The 24127-nt window shown below is 40.3% G+C and overlaps 1 protein-coding gene across 2 annotated transcripts in view; it reads left to right on the forward strand.

Annotated features, from left to right (window-relative positions):
- Window positions 1-24127, forward strand: part of LOC126428040 (uncharacterized) — an 82738-nt gene that overhangs the window by 13716 nt on the left and 44895 nt on the right. For both annotated transcript variants that reach the window (XM_050089919.1, XM_050089920.1), the window contains exons 4-6: window positions 4592-4793; window positions 17859-18163; window positions 22527-22712. In XM_050089919.1, coding sequence (XP_049945876.1) covers window positions 4592-4793; window positions 17859-18163; window positions 22527-22712 — 693 coding nt within the window. The remainder of the gene's footprint in view (window positions 1-4591; window positions 4794-17858; window positions 18164-22526; window positions 22713-24127) is intronic.

Here is a 24127-nt window from a genome sequence, read left to right on the forward strand (position 1 = left end):
GACATCTCCTGACACGTCTTCGCCGGTCGCAGGCCTCAGTTTGAAATGGGATTCGTACTGGAGACAATTCTACTCCGGTCGATGAGATCCCGGCCCAGATGTGGCCGTCGCCGTTTCGAAAGGGCTTGTCGGTGTACAGAGGTGTGTGGTTGTCGGCACAAGTGGTGCCTCGAGCTCGACCGCCTTTGCGTGAGCCACCTGTTGAGGGTCCTTGTGATCACCGAAGCGTCAGTAGCGCGTCGGATCGACGATAATGGTGAATCTGCGGTTTGAGTGCCTCCCTGACAATTGCTCAGTCCTCGCATTCTGCCGTATCTCTAGATCGACTGCTTCCTTCTCGGCGCTGCGTTCGGCCTCGGTTCACCTATTCCTGCCGACGTCGTCGAATAGTGGCATTGCTCCCGTTCAAATGTCCGGCGATTGGTCGATTGATACGACCGGGTTCTTCGAGCCCGACTACTCGTTCTCTCTCGAGTGCTGACATCTGTGTATACTGCTTTCGTGCTCTTTTCTGTGAGGTGTAGTTACTGTCCGACTGAGTTCACGGAATGAAATTTGCAAAGATTTTATGCCTCAGTATCGACATGTCCCCTGTTTACTATCCCTGCCAGTTGCACAGTGAAATTACGTCGTAGTGTCACACGTACGTCTGTCAGCCGCCAAAGTTTACAGTTTTGTATTTTCCATTGATGCCTGTGTGATTGTGAGCAGTTTGCACGACTCTTCTGTGGTGCACCCACCACACAGGTTTCGCTAATTTACAGTGAGCTCTTGTAATAAAATTTCCAGAGCATGAACAGATGTTTCTGTCAGTGTATCGTTTGATGGTTGCTTTTCCTCTTCAGTTTTGAAAGCTAATATTTTTAAAGTAATTATACCACCTACAGACCCTTGCTTAATTTTGTTATTTCTGTCAGTGGAGCTTCTGCAATTGGATGCCAGTGATACTTTTGAGTATGTGGAACCCTCTTATCCTCTGATTTATATCAGTTCAGCATCTACATCTACATCTTCTCAATTTCTTTCTCTAGTGCTTAATATTCAGACTCCTGCACATTGTCAGTTACCATTCTTCGTATTCGTCCCTCTGCATTTGCAGTGTGTATTTTCCTTAGGCCAGTATTACACTATCAAATTTCTTTGTCAAAGATTTGATCAAATATTCCGTCAAATATATTTGACAAAGATCTTTGACGTAGCGCTACAAGGGGTATTACACTGTCATCAAATTTTTCGTCAAAGTTCAAGATGGCTGACAACAACTTATTAACCGCAGCAGTTGCACGTACCGCAATTGCATTGTGTGCATGTGCGGAAAAGAAGTGGGAGAAAAAAAGGAACCATACATACAAGGTTGTCAGTCTTCAATTCCTGGGATTACAACTTGATAATAAATTCAGTTGGGAGGAGCACACCACAGAACTGCAGAAACGCCTTAACAAATCTGTATTTGCAATTCGAGTGTTAGCAGACATAGGCAACATAAAAATGAAAAAGCTTGCATACTTTGCCTACTTTCATTCCATAATGTCATATGGTATAATATTTTGGGGTAAATCGTAAAGTCAAACAAAAATTTCAGAGTCCAAAAGCGTGTAATATGTATTATTTGTGGAGTAAATTTACGGACGTCTTGCAGAAACCTCTTCAAAGAACTGGGTATACTATCTACTGCCTCTCAGTATATTTACTCCTTAATTAAATTTGTCTTAAATAATATATCTCTTTTTCCAACAAACAACTCAGTTCATACATACAATACCAGGAACAAAAATGATTTGCACAAGGACTTAAAAGCACTTACTTTAGTTCAAAAAGGGGTCAACTACTCGGGAACACTCATCTTCAATAATTTGCCAAAAACATAAAAAATTTAGTTACAAATTAAGATCAGTTTAAAATAAGCCTGAAAGACTTACTAGTGGCCAACTCCTACTTCATTCACGAAATATTTAATAGAAACAAATGATGTATTTATTCATACTGTTAGTGTTGTTATTTCAGCTTAAAAAAAATTGACATGTTCCACATCCATGAGGATCTCCTCAGCACGGATCTATGGAACAAAAACTAATCTAATCTGGGTGAAGCCGTGGGTTTTATGACGACACGATAAAAGCATTCAACAAAACTTGTTACGTGAGCTTACAGTGGAAGACGTCAAGTCGTACATCAGTTACATAAGAATGGATGAGAATACATTTGTGTATGTGCTCAGTGAAGTGTATACTCATATCACAAAGCACAATATTCACTTAAGAACTGCTACATCTTCAGAAGACAGGCTCACTGTAACACTCCGATTCCGTGCTACAGGAGAGGGTTATGTTATGTTAGGTCAGGTCAGGTCAGGTCAGGTCAGGTCTCAAATCTTCTTAATCTATTTTTGTATTCAGGGTGCCTCACGTTGTAAAGCGCCTTATCAGCTCAATACATTTCTATTCATTTTGTAGTTGTCGGCACACACTAGTTGTATTTACCGGCAATGTTTATAAAAACATTACAGACGACAGAACGCTGCAGCGATGCTAGTGCTCCATGTGGTAACATGTCACATTGGAGTGAACAGAAGACAAGCGATTTCTTTGATCAAATCTACAGCGAGGCCCTAGATTTGATCAAATATTGGACGACATTTGACAAAGTCCCTATTACACCATCAAATATATTTGACAAAGATATTGGACAAAGAAATTTGATAGTGTAATACCGGCCTTAGTTCCGGCTAAAATGGCCTGGCTGGTGAGCTGGAGATAAGTACGGTGTAAATAAGTAAAATCACGATAAATGATGTTATACCTCTGACTCGGACTCAACGAATGATGTGGATATTCAAAGTAGCAGCAAAGTGATGAAAAGTAAAAGTGTTGAAACGTGAAAACAATGACATGACGGGGAGGGGGTGTAGACAGGAGGAGGAGATATTTGAAGACAGGACAGGTTAGCATAATTTGAGCTAATTGTTTTGCTCCACACCTGTTTTCTGTGATTCTTGCCTGCCTCCCTCAAGATATCAATTGTTGTCTGTCATGTAAATCAATCCGCTACCATTTCATTTGTTGTTTTAAGTTTGACGAGTCCTGTTACTTCTTTGCTTCTAGTATTGGATGTGTGCCTTATTCATTTCCTAATAGTCCTTCCTTTCTATTGCCACGTGCAGGAACCAGTAATTCTGAAATTTAATGTCTGTGTTGATCCATTTTTGTGCCTATCTTATTGAATAGATATTTATCTGTTTGCTTCTGGCTTGATGCGAGACATATGAGGCTGAGCTGAAGAGTAATGCCCCCGAATTTTTTATTCTGTTCTCAATACCAGTTGAGGTATTACATGTCATACGTATTATTCGGTCGACTTTGCCAGGAACTTTTTCCACTAGAGGTCTCCAGACACTAGCATGTAACGTGGCAGTGTGTGACATAACTATGTCGGTGCCTGAGAAATAGAGCACTGTAATAGTGTTTTCTAACTGTCGACCTGCGGGGCACACTCTCCTTCCTCATGACAATACAACATCACCCAGGAATGCTGCAACAATCTGATGCCTCGTGTTCACTAAAAATCAGTCGTCCTCGGCACAGTCCCCACTTTGCCCCATCCAAATTCTATCTGTTTCGAAAACTTGAAGAAAACCTTCAAGTACTTCACTTTGATAGCGCTGAAGTGGTGCGAGCAGAGGTGAGGAAGTGGCTCTGTCAATGAAGTCAAACGTTCTACAGTAACAGTGTCGGCAAATTTGTCTGTTGTCGGCAAATTTGTCTGTTGTCGGCAAATTTGTCTGTTGTCGGCAAATTTGTCTGTTGTCGGCAAATTTGTCTGTTGTCGGCAAATTTGTCTGTTGTCGGCAAATTTGTCTGTTGTCGGCAAATTTGTCTGTTGTCGGCAAATTTGTCTGTTGTCGGCAAATTTGTCTGTTGTCGGCAAATTTGTCTGTTGTCGGCAAATTTGTCTGTTGTCGGCAAATTTGTCTGTTGTCGGCAAATTTGTCTGTTGTCGGCAAATTTGTCTGTTGTCGGCAAATTTGTCTGTTGTCGGCAAATTTGTCCATTGTGTGCAATGTTAATAAAGCTTTTTGTTTAAAAAGCTTATTTGTGAAAGTCTACTTTCATCACACAACTTTCTTTTTACAAATCAGAATTACCAGTTTCGGCCACTGCCATCTTCAGCTCATAAAATATTCTGTGTAGGTATCGATGTTGAAATCTGTATGTAGATACATAGTAAGCTCCTACTATGTACCTATGTATATAGATTTTGATGTTGAATGCATCAGAATATTTTATGCACTGAAGATGGCACTGGTAACTGTGAATTGTAAAAAAGAAAAGTGAACCTTTACAAATAAAGTGCCATAACATTATCCTGGACTCAGAGACTTCATGCATTCAGTTGATAGATTAATTTAAAAAGCTCTAGGGGTCTTTACATAAAAAATTTGGAGGTGTTACTTTTCAGTATGCCCTCGTAACTTTGATTGTAGACGCTAAAATTGTACTACTGCAGAGTGTTGGCATTGAAAAGAGAAGTTGTCTTTCCCACGTGTCGGTGTTCCTATTCGGGAATAAGCTCTCAGCATACCTCTATGTGACAGGCGATACTGCGGTTACGACACTGACACCTGTAAGGGCGGCAAGACCGACGAAGGGGCGATACAGACTTTCTGCGATGCCCCGAACCTCAGCAAAGTACGCATGTTGCGTCCCGTCAGGTCCCGTGTCTTCCGCGCGCTCTACAGCAGATGCCACAGACTGTCCGAGCTGCACATGGGTACCAAACAGCAGCTCAGCTATTCGGTAAGTGCTACATTCTTCACTTCAGTGTTAAGGCTTAAATATTGGAGGTTATGCTTTTCCTTTTAAATATCTCTAGGTAAGTAAGTGAGGCTAAGAAAATGTGTCCATTACCACCATCCCAGCTTGTACTGGTTTGTGAAATTACATACAATTTTTTGTAGCAGACTTTCATTAGAAGCATACTTTTCTGCCTAAAACTTGGTTGCCCACGGAGTGAGGCTGTGGCAGTACCACATGTCGGTCTCTGCCTGAGATTAGTCGATTTCCCGGGACATGTTTCGTCAGTCAACTGTGCCTGTCGAAGTGGTGGTCCTCCTTGGTAGTAAAGGACGACATTTCTCTGACACTGACATAATTTTAGCTTTGTTTTGAAGTGCAAGTTTGGCATTAGATTGCTTGAGAAATGGCCATAATGCTAGGAAAATGGCAACTGTTTGTAATTTTCATGATAACCCGTCATCGAGTCAACCAAACTTCTAACAATCTGTGTGTTCTTTGGATAGGGTCCGCCTTTAGCAAAACACAATTTTGTTTTTTAACCCAAACATGTTTCACTGCAGTAGCAGCACCTTCATTTTGCTTTTATTTTTCATCTGTTAATGACTGTGTTCTTTGCTGTTTGTATACATGTAGCTGTTAGTTTTTAAATCGTAATTACTGATACTTGAAAAAACCACATAAATTACAAATTCATACCTGTTCACCACATGGTGTGGTTTTTCTGATGTGCTGTGTTTCTACAGTGACCGTTTTCTTGCACAGTTTGTCATCTGCAACCAGTTATACCTTAAAGTAGATAAATTCCACAAACGTCTGATAAACCTTACTGACATACAACTAACCAACCAAGAAATAAATTTTCTAGAAAAAGGCCCAAATACAATGGCAACACACACATCACACAAAAGACAGTGGAGAATCTTATCACAGAAAGTGAGTACATCATAAAACAACAAAAAGAAACAATAGTCCAAACTTCAGTGCAGGTCTGACAAGAGAATTAGTCGCAGAATAAATAAGATGCATTATAAAGGAAAACAAAAACAACATATTGACGGGAACAAAAACTGAAGAAGAAAAAACCTCCAGAAAAATAAAGGACAAACTTAAAAACAATGAGACGCTCATTACGAGATCAGACAAGGGCAGCACCGTGATAATAATAAAACAGAAGGAATACAAAGAAAAAACCTTAAAATTTCTGGAAGACGACAACATAACAAAGCTAACCAGTGACCCAACACAAAGATACCAGAATAACACACTAACACTCGTAAAAAAATATCGCACATATATCTACAAATCAGAAAGCAAAATGGTTGAAACAAAAGAACACCCAAACTGAACAGCCTACTAAAGCTCCACAAGGATGGCATTCCGATACGCCCTGTAGTCAATTTCAGAAGTGCACCCCATACCACGTAGCCAGAGAAATGCACCCATACTTACAGAAACGTTGCAGATACACGAATAACAGAAGCATACACAACACTGAAGAGCTGACACAACAAATCAAAGACATCAACATACCCACAAAAGCCACACTCACATCATTTGACATCACATCCATGTACACCACAGAAACAATCAACATCATCAAACAACAATTAGAACAACGAGCCAAAAGTCCCGAACCCCGCATAAAGGAAGTAGCTAGCATTCTAAAACTAATCACAGAACAAAACTATTTCTCATTTAACAATCAGTTCTACTCACAAGAAGACAGGCTTCCAATCAGTGGACTCCTAGCCAACATTGTTCTTAATCACATTGAAAATAAAATATTCGAAGCAATAGTAAGACCCAAACAGTACTGGATAATATATTGGTACTGTTATGTAGATGACATCATATGCCTTGTAGATGAAACACCAAGTCGCATCCAACAACTCAACAGTGATATAAACAAAGTACACCCAAAAATAAAATTCACCATAAAAACAGAACATGACAAAAGGTTAACCTTCCTTGACCTCACAATATACAGAAACAACAACCAACACCAATTCTCTGTATTCAGGAAAGTGACCACCACCAGCACAGCCATTCACAAAGACTCCAATCATCCGATTACACACAAACTAGCCGGCTTCCAATATATGCTACACAGACTGAACAAAACCCCACTCACTGAAAACAACTACAAGAATGAATTGCAGATAGCAGTAGAGAATGGATATGACATAAACACTATAGATAAACTGAACCACAAAATTAAAAAGGACACCCGACACACAAAAACAAAAGCCTCCTCATCAACTTACAAGCACACAGAACCTACTCATGAGCACACACGAACAGGAAACACTCACAATGACAAGCAGGTAGTTCACTCTCACCTACAACAACAAAGCAGTCCACAGAATAGGCAACATACTCAAAAAAATAAGGGGTAAAAGTAGCCTACAGGACAGACAACTCAAAACAGTCAACTAAGGACAACCAACACAAGCACAGAAACACAACACATCTGGTATTTACCAGCTAACATGTCAGGACTGCAAATCAGTTTATATAGGGCAGACAAGCAGAAACACAGAACAGAGAAGAGCATTAAAAAGTAACCGCTGTCATTCCACATTCGCTAAACACCTCATGGACAAGAAACATAACTCAACAACAAAATTCTCAAATGCAGCAACATTCCCCCCCCCCCCCCCCCCCCAAAGAAAAAAAAAAAAAAAAAAAAAACTGAGAAGGTAAAGAAGTGATACATGAGTAAACAGCTCTCTGCAGTGGCACTCTGTTCTATGCGCTCAAGGAATTATTAGACAAGACGAACCAATAGAGCTTTCACCCACCACTCCCCACCATCCCAGCTAACCCCCCCCCCCCCCCCCTCCCACACACACACACACAAAAGAAAAGAAGAAACAAATGAGACACCTCCCACTTCCGAAAGATTCAGAACAACCGCCAGGAACACCTTCAACTGTTCCACTGTCAGCCATCTTGTTCCACCGCCCTCCATGTTTGTTTTTACAGCTGGTAAAGCAGTGAAACAGTGACAGTGGCAACTCAATAAATAGTGGTTTGACAGTGATAAAGACAGCAAAGAACACACTTTATCTTTAACAGATGAAGATGCTGCAACTACACTGAATCATGTTTGGGTTAAAAAACGAAATTGTTTTGCCAAAGGCAGACCCTTTCCAAAAACATATGTATTGTTAAACCAAACATGGAAAAAAGAGCTTCAACCCCAAGATGATTACTTCTAACAATCACTACTGAGTAACGCAAAAATTTTTATAATGTTCCCTCCTCCCTGTGCACAGATCGACTTTGCACTCACTCAGTAATATTCATTTCAGAGTAAAAGTAGGCTGTAAATTTTTCTTCTCTCGTTATAAAATTGAAAACATATTTCCCAAAACATCCCACCTTCGTCATACAAACAAATCGTAGTATTAGTCTCCAAACATACTCGTGTTTACACTCGGATATTTATTCGTATACAATTAAAAAGGATGCAAACACTCTCACATCTCCACAATATCGGAACAAAATCCATACATTGTAAATACAGAGTGAACCAGAAGTAGCCTGACCCTAAATTCAAAAAATTGAAATCTTTATTACAATATATATAACGTATACATTCACAATATACATTTTTCCGATAATACGAGTGGATGCTGTTAATGTCGTCCACTCGATGCAACACGTGCCTCAACATTTTTCTTCATGTTGCCTGCTACTTTTTGGATGGAGGTGTCACCAATCCCAAAGAAAGCAGGTGTTCACAGATGTGAAAATTACCGAACTATCAGCTTAATCAGTCACAGCTGTAAAATACTAACACGAATTCTTTACAGACAAATGGAAAAACTAGTAGAAGCCGACCTCAGGGAAGATCAGTTTGGATTCCGTAGAAATACTGGAACACGTGAGGCAATACTGACCTTAAGACTTATCTTAGAAGAAAGATTAAGGAAAGGCAAACCTACATTTCTAGCAATTGTAGACTTAGAGAAAGCTTTTGACAATGTTGACTGGAATACTCCTTCAAATTCTGAAGGTGGCAGTGGTAAAATACAGGGAGCGAAAGGCTGTTTACAATTTGTACAGAAACCAGATGGCAGTTATAAGAGTCGAGGGGCATGAAAGGGAAGCAGTGGTTGGGAAAGGAGTGAGACAGGGTTGTAGCCTCTCCCCGATGTTATTCAATCTGTATATTGAGCAAGCAGTAAAGGAAACAAAAGAAAAATTCGGAGTAGGTATTAAAATCCATGGAGAAGAAGTAAAAACGTTGAGGTTCGCCTATGACATTGTAATTCTGTCAGAGACAGCAAAGGACTTGGAAGAGCAGTTGAACGGAATGGACAGTGTCTTGAAAGGATGATATATGATGAACATCAACAAAAGCAAACCGAGGATAATGGAATGTAGTCGAATTAAGTAGGGGGATGCTAAGGGAATTAGATTAGGGAATGAGACACTTAAAGTAGTAAAGGCGTTTTGCTATTTGGGGAGCAAAATAACTGATGATGGTCGAAGTAGAGAGGATATAAAATGTAGACTGGCAATGGCAAGGAAAGTGTTTCTGAAGAAGAGGAATTTGTTAACATTGAGTATTGATTTAAATGTCAGGAAGTCGTTTCTGAAAGTATTTGTATGGAGTGTAGCCATGTATGGAAGTGAAACGTGGATGATAAATAGTTTGGGCGGGACGAGAAGAGAAGCTTTCGAAATGTGGGGCTACAGAAGAATGCTGAAGATTAGATGGGTAGATCACATAACTAATGAGGAGGTATTGAATAGAATAGGGGAGAAGAGGAGTTTGTGGCACAACTTGACTAGAAGAAGGGACCAGTTGGTAGGGCATGTTCTGAGGCATCAAGGGATCATAAATTTAGCATTGGAGGGCAGCGTGGAGGACAAAAATCATAGAGGGAGACCAAGAGGTGAAGCAGATTCAGAAGGATGTAGGTTGCAGTAAGTACTGGGAGATGAAGAAGCTTGCACAGGATAGAGTAGCATGGAGAGCTGCATCAAACCAGTCTCAGGACTGAAGACAACAACAACAACAACAACAACAACAACATATTCCAGACCGTCAACATAACTTCTTCTCTAGCAGGTAGTGGTGGGTCAGTGGCTAAATAAACTGAACACTCTTTGTATTAGCTTGGAATCATATTTTTCTCTTGTGGAGAAACACAAACAAGGGAAACGCCCCGTCGCACCCTCTCTCAGATTTAGTTGTAAGATGGCTCAGTAGATAGCCTGTCAAAAACTGAACACAGATCGAGCATGAAAATAGAAAGAAGGCATACTACACCGTGGGAAAAATCAAAATCGAAACCGTGAACAGTCCAAACTTAACAAGTGCAATGTCGAGCGCAGCTGAACAGATGTGGCATCGCAGCTAAGTGATCACAGTGTCAGAGTGCGTATAGTAAGAATAAGTTACTGTTGCAAGTAAACGAATCATTTCCGTGGGAGTGATCACATTCCTACCATATGACACACGTACTATCATTAATGCTGTGTACGACATACCAGACGTGTTTTCCGGTGGAGGATTTGGTTGACTTGTCATCCACATTTGTGTCTGCTTTTACTACTGTGTTAGCATTCGAGCAATCTTACTGTGACAAAGGAAAAATAAATAACAAAAAAATTTGGATGAAGATGTAAAAAATAAGCTCTAACCCTTTCTTGCTCCCTATTTGTTATATTACACAGTACACTGTGATGCTACTAACCTGTTTTGAGCCTCATCCTCTCAGTAGTGCCTTCAGACTGTCACCTCCACTGTGAAAACCTTTTGAGTAGTGAATAATGTGATAAAGTAATGGATGCAACACAACTGTTTTTCAGTTCCACTCAGTCATACATTTATTAAATTCAAAGAGACCTGTTGGACGGTGACCAGAGTCTTAACTCTGCTGTCTATGCTGTGCAAAAACTGGCCTAGCCCACACATTAAGTAAAATTTCGGCAGCACTTTTTGTGAACTTAATCCTTTCGTAACCCGTGGTTTTTTTTTTTTTAAAAAAAAGCAAAATATGTTGATTACAGCTCATTATTAAAGGTACTATAAGCATTCGCATTCAACATGGCACAGGTCAAAAAACACGTCTGCAGACCACAGTCTTGTAAACACAGTTTATCTCTGCAGCAACCAAAATAGTTCAGCAATATTTCACAGAGACATGTTGTTAACAAAAGAAATGGCCGAAAATGTTAGTTGTTCCAAGTATTACAACAGACAGAATTTGATATCTTTCACTGCATAACTTGATCCAAATGAGCACAAATTTACATCAAAACGTCAACAGATGACTTTTTAAGCGCTGTCTTCACACCATCATTACGGATTCTGGCTCATAGATGTTAGTGTGTAGATTGCAGTCCACTGGCTGAAGATTTTTGGGTGAGGCAGATTATTTAAAAGGCTTGTGTATGAATATTTTATGATCTCTGGAAATAAATTGTTGGTTGTAAAGCTGATAGATGAGGGTCTACTAATTTAGTTGAGCTGTTTGTTCTAACAGTCGCTCAGTTCACATGGTAACAGTTAGTAAAATACAAAAGGTTACAAAAATATTTTGTGTGTCTATACTTGGAATTACCTATATATGAATACTGCTGTCATACCTGAAATTCTTAGTGGCTTAATTGATTAATGATAGTTGTCTTTGGTCCAGCAACATTATAGCAGCAGAAGTATAATGGCAAACTTTGAAATTAAAGAGGTAAAATGGCACAACATGCAAATGTAATAATGGGTGTATCCCAACTTTAATACTAATTGTTTTTTAGTTAACAGTGTAAGGAAAAGATGAATTGCTACTTACTGTTAGTTGCAGAGAGGCACCAAAGAGAGAGAGAGAGAGAGAGAGAGAGAGAGAGAGAGAGTTACACATTTGCTTTTGGCCACAGCCTTTGTCAGAAAATGAAGGAGAAACACACACACCATCAGTCACACAAGCAAAAACACCTCATCTGGCAGCTAATGTGTTAGGGTCTTTTATTTGTGCCTGTCTGCAATGTAATTGGGTCTGTCTTTATGATAAGTAGCAATCAATCTATCTTGTTATATTGTTGATATTCCAACCTGGAGTTTAGATTGTTTTATCTTTGTATGTAGTTCCCCGGATATAAAAACATTAAAACATGGAAAATTATCAACTGGATAATAAATTTGTGTGAATGATGGTCTGAATAACAGTTTGACAGATTTGACCACACACTACACAATGTGTAGATTCAAATGAAAAATGAGGAAAGGAAAAGAAATATATAACTATTATTAGGAGTGCAACAATATTAGGTGAAATAGTTCTACCTCACTTTATTTCAGCATAATCTATTATTTTGACTTGGCTAATAATAGCTGATATGCTGTTCAAGTACCACAAGAGGAGGAGGTACACTTGGGAAAGGCTGGGAGAAATGGTAAGATTTCAACTAGATCATATCATGGTCAGGCAGAGATTCCGAAATCAGATATTGAATTATAAGGTGCACCCAGGAGTAGATATTGATTCGGATCATAACTTAGTAATGAAGAGAAGACTGAAGTTTCAAGAGACTATCCAGGAAGAATCTCTAAGCTGGTCGTACGTCGTGTTCCAAAAATGGACAGCATAGAGAAAGAAGTGATGACACTTTCTGCAGGACCTGACCATCATTTTGCAGGGCAATGCTCAAGCACGCACAGTGCAAGCTGGTACTTATTTGTTTGACTGATGAGGCTGCTAAGTGCTATACCACCTACTGCACTCCCCTGACTTAAGCCCTCGTGAGTTCAACTCGATTTCTAAACTGAAAGAAACAATTCACGGCATTCGCTTCAGAACTGCTACAAATTCGTCGGGCAATAGACTGTACCGCTCGAACTGTCAACACAACTGGCACTGCTAAGAGTGTCCTACGACTTCCACATCGCTAGGAACGGGTTATACACAATGCTGGTGACTACTTTGAAGGTCAGCAGATCTTTGAAATACGTACCTATTTTGTACAAGCTGTAAATAATTAGTTACCACTATTAAAGTTCCAACCCTCGTAGAAAGTGCAGAGAAACTAAGGTGAAATAAATGACTGCATAAAAATGTGAAGAAATTAAAAAATAAATAAATGCACTAGCTCAGCATATAGAAAATTTAAAACAAAGCTTGGCAAAATTAAAAGCAAGGCCCGTAACATTAAGAGTGCAGTGATAATTCCAATGTTAAAAGTAGAGGTGAGAATTTATATGTGGAAAGAGTACATTGAAGGCTTCTGTGAGGGGAAGGTCTTCTGTCGTGACATGATAGAAAAAGGAACAGGAGTTGACAAGGGAGAGATAGGGAATCTGGTATTACGATCTTAAAAGAGCTTTGGATGACTTTAAGATCAAATAAAGCAGAAGGGATGGATAAATTCCATTGGAAATTCTAAAACCATTGGGGAAAATGGCAACAAAATGGTGTGTAGAATGTATGAGACTGCTGATAGGCCATCAGACTTTCTGAAAAGTGTTACCCACACAGTGCTGAAAATCAGCAAAAGCTGAAAAGTATGAGAATTATCACACAATAGCTTAACATCTCGTACAACCATACTACTGGCAAGAATAATGTACAGTAGATGGGAAAAGAAAATTGAGGATCTGTTAGGTGACAGTCAGTTTGGCTTTAGGAAAGGTAAAGGCACCAGAGACACAGTTCTGACTTTGTGGTCGACAATGGAAGAAAGACACATTCATAGGATTTGTCAACCTGGAACAAGTGTTTGACAGCGTAAAATGGTGCAAGGTGTCCAAACCTCTGAGAGAAGTAGGGGTAAGCTACAGTATACAGTATGTACAAGAACAAAAAGGGAAGAATAAGACCGGAAGAGCAAAAAGGAAGTGCTCATATTAAAAAGAGTGTAAAACAGGGATGTTGTATTTCGCCCCTGCTGTTCAAATTACATGTCGGAGAAGCATTGACAGAAATAAAAGGAAGATTCAAGAACGGATTTAAAATTGGAGGTGCAGAGACTTCAATGATAAGGATTGATGGCGACATTGTTATCCTCTGTGGAAGTGAACAAGAATTACAGGATCAGGATGTCAAATCAAACACCTTTCAGCTGTCTGGTTTCCAAACTTATTTTATTTGGCTGCCAGTTTCATCAGTTTACTATGTCAACTGTTTAAAAGATGGCAGATGATGGTTGAATTGATCATTACAGCAAGCATAAATCTATTAATACCAGTGTTGCTGGTCCCTGTTTTGACCAGAACCGAGGTAGAAACTTCCTACACGTTGGTCAGGGGACTGAAGATGGCGTAGTAAATTGCCAAAACTGGTAGCCAAATAAAATAAGTTTGGAAACTAGACGGCTGAAAGGTGTTTGATTTGACATCCTGTATAAAACAGCTGAGTCCCACAACCATCTCTGAAAAGATGGACGTTACAGGATCTGTTGAATGGAATGAATGGTCTAATGAGCACAGGATATGAGTTGAGAATGAATGAGGAAAGAAAAAAGTAATAAGATGTAGAAGAAATGAGAATACCAAGAAACTTAACTAGAGAACTGGAGAACACAAAGTAGACGAATTTAAGGATTTCTACTACCTAGCAGTAAAATAACCCACGATGGACAGATCCAGGTCGTCATAAAAAGCAGAGTAGCACTGGAAGAAAAGGTACTCCTGGCCCAGGGAAGTCTACTAGTATGAAATACAGGGTTTCATTTGTGGAAGAAATTTCCAATTCAGTGTGCATTTGGAGCGCACAGATATGGCAGTATATCGTGGACTGTGGGAAAATGGGAACAGAAGAGAATTGAAGCATTCCTCAATTACAATTTGGCTCATGAAAAAAGGATTTTTATGTCCACAATTTAAGTAAGGCTTTACATTTGTTTTTGTTAGATGTTTTACCTACATTTGACAAAGTAAATATAAATTTGCATTAAAGTGTGTGTTGCATCCATTTACTGCAAGATCGGGTGCTGGACATCACAAAATTTGATGTGTAAAGTTGTACAATCTTCAGTGGTAAAATCCTGTCCACTTTTTGAGGTTGATTATCACAGCATAAGAAACCAGAGGGGTGATAGTGATTTGATCCTTTGTGGTTGTCTCAAGTGTGGTGGTGGTGGTGGTGGTGGTGGTGGTGAGAAATTCTTTTCATCTGTTTGAAAATACTGCACTGCTGCTTGTGAAGTAGTGATGGAAGCTCAAAATTTGGCAGATTACTTCATGTTATGTAAGGTACTTGAACAGTTCCTCACAACAATTCTGCATGTAAGAGGATATTTTGTCAGGTAACTAAAACAAGAACACGGTTTAGATCACCTACTTACTGGTAATGAAAAATTGGAGAGATTGTTGACAGTAAAATCAAGAATGCAGGGTGACTGCTTTTGGCAAACATTTGACAAAGAATTTTTGAGAAAGGCAAAAATCTGGTTCCGGACGTCATTTACAGTGGTCTGACACAGTTGTCACTGAGGCAATACGACATGTGATAGGATACGTGATGGACTCACGATAAGGCGCAGAGGTGTAGAAATAAAGCTGAAGTGACTGAACCATTTGCGTACCAGTCGTTTGCGCCTGCAACCACCATTTTATGTATTTATTTTGAAATGCCAGTGCCTTTTGTGTGAAAACACCAATACTATTGCCAGACAGACACATGTGGTGCTACAATGAGGTACCTATTCAAATGTAGTTCATTGTAACAGTCACTTACAGTGTTCAAAGCAACAATTGGTGCAGCCATTGTGCTACATGATTATAGGAGATTGTGAGATTGTTTCTTTTGTATAGTGATCATATTGATGAGATCGTTGAGAGTGGAAGTAAACATATCCGAAGAAGAAGTGGTGGTGGTGGTGGTGGTGGTGGTGGTTGTTGTTGTTGTTGTTGTTGTTGTTGTTTTCAGTTCAAAGAATGGTTTAATGCAGCTTTCCATGCTACTCAATCCTGTGCATGCCTCTTCATTTCTGAGTAACTCAACCTACATCATTGTGAATCTGCTTACTGTGTTCATTTCTTGGTCTCCCTCACTCCTTCAACAACACCCCCCCCCCCCCTCCAACACACACACACACACACACACAAACACACACACACACACACACACACACTTGCCTCCATAACTAAACTAGTGATCTCTTGATGTCTTAAAAAGTGGCCTATCAAACAATCTCTTCTTTCTGTCAAGTTGTGCCACAAATTTCTTGTCTTCCCAATTTTATTCAGTGCCTTCTCACTAATTATATGATCTACCCATTTAACCTTAATCATTCTCTTGTAGCAGCACATTTCTACTCTCATCTTGTCTAAACTTTTTATATATAGTTCATGTTTCATTTCCATACATGGTTAAACCCCAGACAAATACCTTCAGGCAAGACTTCGTAATACTTAAGTCTATATTCAGTGGTAACATGTTTCTCTTCTTCAGAAATGCTGTGCTTGCCATTATGAGTCGACATTTTCGATCCTCTCTACGTCAACCATCAGAAGTTTTGCTTCCCAAATAGCAAAGCCTGTTGACCACTTTCAGAGTCTCATTTTGTAATCTAATTCTCTCAGCATCATCTGATTTGACTACGTTCCCTTATCCTTGTCTTGCTTTTTTTTTATGTACATCTTATATTCTCATTTCAGAACACTGTCTGTTCCATTCAGTCACTGTCTCTGGTAGAATTACATTATCATCGGCAATCTCAAGGTTTTTATTTCTTCTCCCTGAAGTTTAATTCCTCCTCCAAATTTTTCTTTGGTTTGGTTTACTGCTTGCTCAATGTACAGGTCGAGTAACATCGGGGATAGGCTACAGTCCTGTCCCACTCATTTCTCAACCACTGCTTCCCCTTTATGCCCCTCATCTTTATTACTGCCATCTGGCTTCTGTTCAAGTTGTAAATAGCCTTTTACTCCCTGTATAACCTTCAGAATTTCAAAGAGAGTATTCTAGTCAGTATTGTCAAAAGCTTTTTCTAAGTCTATAAATGCTATAAACATAGGTTTGCCTATGTTGAAGATAAGTTGTAGGGCCAGTATTGCCTCTCGTGTTCCTGCATTTCTCTAAAATCTAAAGTGATCTTCCCAAGGTCGGCTCCTACCAGTTTTTCCATTCTTCTGTAGAGAATTTGTGTTAATATTTCGTAACTGTGATTTATTAAACTGATGGGTCTGTGATTTTCACATCTGTCAGCAACTGCTTCCTTTGGAATTGTAATTATTACATTCTTCTTGAAATCTGATGATATTTTGCCTGTATCATTCATCTTTCATACCAGATGGAAAAGTTTTGTCATGGCTGACTCGCCCAAAGCTGCAAATAGTTCTGGCAGAATGTTGTCTACTCCCTGGGCTTTGTTTCGATTTTCAGTGCTCTGTCAAGTTCTTCTCACGTCGTCATATCGTGGACCTCATCCTCATCTAAATAAATAGTCTTCCATTTCTACGATATTGCCTTCATCTCCCTGGTATAGACCTTCTATATACCCATTTCACCTTTCAGTTTTCCCTTCTTTGCTTAGTACTGATACCCATTATGAACATTGGCAAAATAACCACGTTCTCGTGGGATACACACAGGCTGAAAATTGCATTGCAACATTTTGTAAGTGGAAGTTTCAGGTAAGTTTCTGCCCTTCTTCTGTATTGAACTTTTTCTGAGTGAACATTTTGTTCTGATGTGCATGTTGTTAGTGGGATGGTATGTAATCAGTTCACAAAAAAAGTATTGAGTTTGTTTGTCCCAAAATGTAAGTCATTCAAACAGATCATTTGCTCAGATTCCACAGAGATATCAGCTGTGACATTTACAGTGAGAAAAAGCTCTTTATATGCCGGACGAGACTGAAATGGGTTCAAAGTGTTTCCTGCCTGGTGGCTGTGGGTGATACGGGTGCTTTGCTTGCGTTACTTTTGTGTGCTGGAGTGCGCCACCTGACAAACTGCTGTGCAACTTTGTTGCTCCAAATTGATTCTATGCTTCAGAAAAGACACACAGAATCTGTTTGAGCAACCAGTAGTGGTTCTTACTTTCTCTCGAGCTCTCGCGTTCCTCCGTTCGGAGGCGTCTCTAAAGTGGGGAAACTGTTTTTCGGTTGCAGGTTCTGAAGAACTTGGTCGAGAAGTGCTCCAGGATACACACTCTGACCCTGTCCAATCTAATACTGCAGTCCAAGGAACATTGGGAGGCAGTGTCACGTCTAGAGCACCTCCGCGTACTGGTTCTGAAAGTATACTACGCGGGGAGCACTCCTGTGCTGCGACCTTTGGGCGACGGATGCCCGAGGCTGGCCGAGGTCGACTTCGGATACGCGACTCTCAATACGGATGACCTGAGGCACTTCCTCGATGGCAAGAGGAACACTCTCAAGTCTGTACGGATAAAGTGGACGATGGCTGGAAGAAGGTGAGTGCTGTTAAATCTCATCGTATCACTGTCTAACTTTTAATTGTCACTGTGTGTGGTTGACGAGAGTGCTTTACGTGCATTCGGTATCTTCACACTACATAATATATCCTGTGAGTTTCTTTTGCAGTAATTCAACATACAGCATATTCCTTCATCATTTATGTGTAGGTAATCGTTAAATACTAAATGTAAAGGAGACTTCAGTTTACTGCTATCGCACCTTTAACCCTTATATGCTTAGTCAGGTCAGAAAGATGCGAGACTTTTTTTCTTTTGCTGTTCTTTGTCATTGTGAGTAACATAGGGAGCCAGTTCCACTGTTACTGTCTCTTATGCCCTACTGAAAACTGTTGTCATCCTCATTGTTTCCTCGTACTGTGTGTTTCGACTTGTGACTGCCTGTGACAAACTATTCTTCAGTATGTAATCACCTACACTGAGGTGACAAGAGGCACGGAATAGCGGTACGCACATAAACAGATGACAGTAGTATCACATACACAGGGTATAAAAGGATGGAGCTGTAGTTTGTTCTCAGGCGATTCGTGTAAAATGGTTTCCGGCACGATTATGGCCACAGTCGGGAATTAATACTTTGAATGTGGAACTTGTAGATGGTGCAAAACACATTGCTGTGTTACATGCTGTTCAGGCAAACGACATTTCATACCCTTCGTTTAGTACAAGGAAAGATGATCGTGACAGAATAATATTAAGTAGTGAGTAAGTCGCGGAACGTATACTGTGCACTGGTGTTTGTTTTCGTATGTACAGACATTAAATGGGAGGTATGGAATACGAGAAAATGACCAGGTGTAACGAGAAACTGCATCACCTGTTACGTGTTACAACGGGTGGGGGGATCCTTTCATGTTTTGGCATCACAGTTTGGCGGCAGCTTGACTGTCAGGGAGCAACCACTCTCCAAGAATGAAAACGAGACAAGAGGGTTTTGTGACAAAAGAAATATGTTGTAATCTTGATTGTAATGTTAAGCCTTTGTGGTGTATTTCATATGTACAGGTGTGTTCTACTCAAATTCATGAGTCACTCTAATGATTTGTACATGTATTCTATCAGCTCGGAGACTGTGGCTGCGGTTACCCTTGACACTGCATCACAGACCAGAGCGCCTGTGATGGTGTACTCGATGGCGAACCTGGGTGCACAAATGGCAAAACGTCATTTTTTTCGGATGAGTCCAGGTTCTGTTTACAGCATCATGATGGTCGCATCCATGTTTGGCTACATCGCGGTGAATGCACATTGTAATCGTGTATTCGTCATCGCCATACTGGCGTATCACCTGGCGTGATGGTATGGGGTGCCATTGGTTACACGTCTCGGTCACCTCTTGTTCACATTGGCGGCACTTTGAACAGTGGACGTTCCATTTCAGAAGTTACGACCCGTGGCTCTACCCTTGATTCGATCCCTGCGAAACCCTACATTTCAGCAGGATAATGCACGACCGCATGTTGCAGGTCCTGTACAGGCCTTTCTGGATACAGAAAATGTACGACAGCCGGCACATTCTCCAGATCTCTCACCAATTGAAAACGTCTGGTCATTGGTGTCCAAGCAACTGGCTCGTCACAATACGCCGGTCACTACTCTTGATGAACTGTGGCATCGCGTTGAAGCTGCATGGGCAGCTGTACCTGTACACGCCAACCAAGCTCTGTTCAACTCAATGCCCAGGCGTGTCAAGGCTGTTATTACGGCCAGAGGTGGTTGTCCTGGGTACTGATTTGTCAGGATCTATGCACCCAAATTGCGTGAAAATGTAATCACATGTCAGTTCTAGTATAGTATATTTGTCCAATGAATACCCGTTTATCACCTGCATTTCTTCTTGGTGTAGTAAATTTAATGACCAGTAGTGTAGATTTGGCACAGTTTTGCTATAAACAGAATAAAATTTCACTGTCTCAAATGCAAGTTTGTATTGATAAGTAAGGAAAAAAATGTTTGTTTCGTTAATAACTTGCCTTACTCCTCGACATAACCTCTTTTGAGGGTTGTACACTTTGTCCAGCTATCCCCCAGCTTTTTCCTTCCGTCAGTAAAGCAGGTCCTGTCAGACTCCGCAAAATACTCTTTGACTGCAACAATCACTTCCTCATTTGCTGGAAATTTTCTTCCTAGAAAACGGAAGTTACAACTTAGGGAACAGGAGGAAGCCACGAGGGGCTACATCTGGTGCATAGGGTGGATGAAGAACCAGTTGAAAGCCCAATTTGTGCAGATTCGCCATTGTTATCACTTTTGTGTGCGATGGTGCATTCTTCTAGTGAAGGACCACTTATTTACGTCAGTCTCTCTCCTTTTTTTTCCAGCTTACGCAAGTTTGACGATCTGACAATGAAGTGTAATAGGGTAACGTTGTGTTTCTGCCTTCTCCCACTGACGAAATGGTCTATCCCTTCTTCAGTGCACTTTCACAAGCCTTCATCCATTGTTTTGTCTTTCTCACTTGGTTGTGTAATGGTGGTTCCAGGTTTCGTCACGGATTGACACAAAAAGTGTTGCAGATTGCAATTAAACGTCACCTGACACCGTGTTGAAGTATTTTGCCAGATTTGCTTTTTGTAGACTGTGAGCAGTCACAGCACCCACCTCGCACATGCCCTCTTATTAACCAATTCTCCGTGCCTAGAGTCTTGGCAACCTTGTGCATTTTTTACTCGGTAGTCTTGCATTATATTGTGGATTTTGTCAATGGTTTCCTTGGCAGTGACATCAATTGGGCGAATGGAGTTGACATACTTACCAATTCACATGGCTGTCAACCGTCAACTGTATGCTTTGCATTGTTGAAATTGTGCCTGCAATCCTCGGAATACTCGCGTTTACCTACCGTGAAGGCTCAACAAAAATGTTCCGTTCTTTCGTGCAAATTTACCAGGCTTATCAAACCATCCTTGTTTGTTCATTTGAATTACTCAGACTGTGTTTGCATTGTATCTGAAACTTCAGTATGAAGGAGTTAATTATGTGGTGTTGCATATGGGATTTTTCTTAATGTAAAGTGTAGGTTGAATCAACTGTTGAAGGGGGAACAATTCCAGTGATCTATATAAATAAAAATGTAAATGTTCATTTTTTCATAATAGTGTATCTTTGAAAATTGTATATGTAAAACTTTTTGAGATTTGTTGTAACAACATTTCGCTATTGTTAAGTTTACAGAAAGTTATATATTACATATACTAAAAGAATTAAGCATATAAAAACATATGTCTATTCCAGTGCAACATTGTGTGAAAATTTTAAAGCATTCGGTCAAAAACTTTCAGCAATTTGCAATTAGGAACATCTGCATTTTCTGTATAAGTGCAAACGTAGATGTTCATTTCTTAAAAGACTCAAGTGTTCTTATATACCTACTGGAATGACATCTGGTATATATGTAATGTATTAGCACTAAAAGGGGAAATGTTATGAAAAGTAAATGTTGGTTTGTTCAGAATTGTTAAGTAACAAAAGTTCTTCATTAATTGCTTTGTAACTTTTGATATATACGATGAAACGATTTTAGCTAACAGGAAAGTTATTTTTATGTCTTATTGGTTTAGGATTAGTATACTATTACAGAATCAGAATTTGCAATAGGAAGCAGCAAGGCTTGAGGTCAGTGAGTGAGATAGATAGATAGAGAGAGAGAGAGAGAGAGAGAGAGAGAGAGAGAGAGAGAGAGATGGGATGGGTGGGGGGGGGGGGACACAGAAAATGGGGAGGACGAGATGGACTGAGAAGGAGAGAAGGGAGTTATGGATAGAGAGGGGGAAAAAAAGAGGATGAGATGGACAAAGAAAGGGGGAGGGAAGGATGGACAGATGCAGGGTAGAGACGATTAGGATGTACATAAAGTTTCTGTACATATTAGAAACATGCTTTTTTTTTAAGTAGACTGAGCAACAGCTAATGAGCAGGTACAGCTAGTTCAGTAATACATTTTGTGATCCGTGATTGTTATCTATTAAATACTTTACAGTTAATTTAATAATGTGCTGATGGAGGTATATGTAAGAATGGCAGTCAGAGTAACGGATGTGAAGTTCTGTCAATAATATCTTTGTAGTAGTGTCACCACTTGCACCAGGCAGATACCGTGAATAATAATGTAATAAAATTGTTCTGGACAGGTGTACTTCTGACAAGAGTTAATAAATTTTAATAATTACGATCCCATATTTCGGTAGCAAATGACACTGTAGTCACATTTGAAATGGTAATGTTACAGTAATTACAAGATAATTATTCTTAATTTATTGTTACAATAATAGGTACATTTTTGAGTTCTAGACTGTGGCAGGAGGGAAATATTTTCATAAGACCCATTCCTGTTGTTACCCAGATATGTCCTGCCACTGCTGACAGTCTGCGCCAACTGCTTGGAACGGCTCCAACTTTACGCGTTTGACACAGTCCGCGACGAGGCGAGCGAGGCATTTACTGCACTGGGAAGCCTGAAGAACTTGCGGGAACTCGAGATGCAGATCAGTGAGCCTCTACCACCTGGCGTAGGTCATCTGGCATTTGAGTAAGTTACATGTAGAATGCACACTATTTTACGTGAATATATAGTCTACTGAGAACGGAAAATTTCTGGAGCTTCCAGCTAATTAAAGTGGTCGAAATGCCGCGCTGTGGCAAGTAGTAGCTGTCACCTCCTACAGCATCATTAATACACACTGAGGTGACGAAAGTCGTGGGATACCTCTTGATTTTTTGCCTGACCTACTTTTGCCTGTCTCAGTACGGGAACTCGACGTGGCACGGACTCGACGTGTTGTCGGAAGCCCCCTGCAGAAATACTGAGCCTTGCTGCCTCTACAGCCGTTAACAATTGCGAGAGTGTTGTCGATGCAGGGCTATGTGCACGAACTGACCTCTCGATTACATCCCATTAAATTTCAATGGAATTCGTGTCTTACAATGTGGCTGACCACACCATTTGCTCAAACTGTTCAAAGTGTTCTTTAGACCGATTGCGAACAGTCGTGGCCCGTTGACATGAAATCATTATTTTGGAACACAAAGTCCACGAATGGCTGCAAATGGTCTCAAAGTAGCTGAAAATAATCATTTCCAATCGACGATCGGTTCCTTTGGCACGGATGACCCAGACAGCTAACGCCATTATGGAGCCACTATCAGATTGCACTCGGATCTGTGGCTCCGTGGGGTCTACCGTCAGCTCCCACAACTGAAATCAGAACTCACCTAACTGGGCCACGGTGTCCTAATCGTCTAGGTCCCAGACCCGTACGGTCACGAGCCCAGAGATACGCTGCAGGCTGTGTCATTCTGTTAGTGAAGGTACTCGCGTCGGTCATCTACTGCTGTAGTCTATTAACGTAAAAAACTTCACCGCACTGACTCGACGGATATGTTCGTCGTATGTCTCGTGTCAATTTCTACAGTTATTTGACGTGTTCTTGCTTGTGTGTGAGGACTAACAATTCTACACAAATGCCACTTCTTGGTCAGCCACAGCATTGTCCGTGGTGTGAAGCAATGTCTGCAACTTGGTATTTCGGCATTCTCGACACTGTGGATCTCAAAATACTGAATTCCCTAACAATTTCTGAAATTGAATATCCCCTACATCTGTCTCCAACTACCTTTCCACATTCAAAGTCCGTTAACACTCATCTCTCATCGTGCGGCCATAATCACCTTGGAAACTTCTTCACATAAATCATGTGAACACAAATGCACTGCCCTTTTATACATTGAGTGTGCAGTACTACCAATACCTGTATATGTGCATATCACTATGCCATTACCTTCATCGCCTCAGCGTGTAGTCTATTGAGAATGAAATGAATTAAAATTTTTGGGGTGTCCAGCTACATAATTATAGTGACTTGAATATCATGTACCTTCAGCTGATTATTTTCCAGCTGTTGGCAAGCAGTAGCTACTGCCTCCTGCAACATATTAGCTGTAATC

Source organism: Schistocerca serialis, chromosome 12 (assembly GCF_023864345.2).
Source record: "Schistocerca serialis cubense isolate TAMUIC-IGC-003099 chromosome 12, iqSchSeri2.2, whole genome shotgun sequence".
In the NCBI taxonomy this organism is placed as follows: Eukaryota; Metazoa; Arthropoda; class Insecta; order Orthoptera; family Acrididae; genus Schistocerca; species Schistocerca serialis.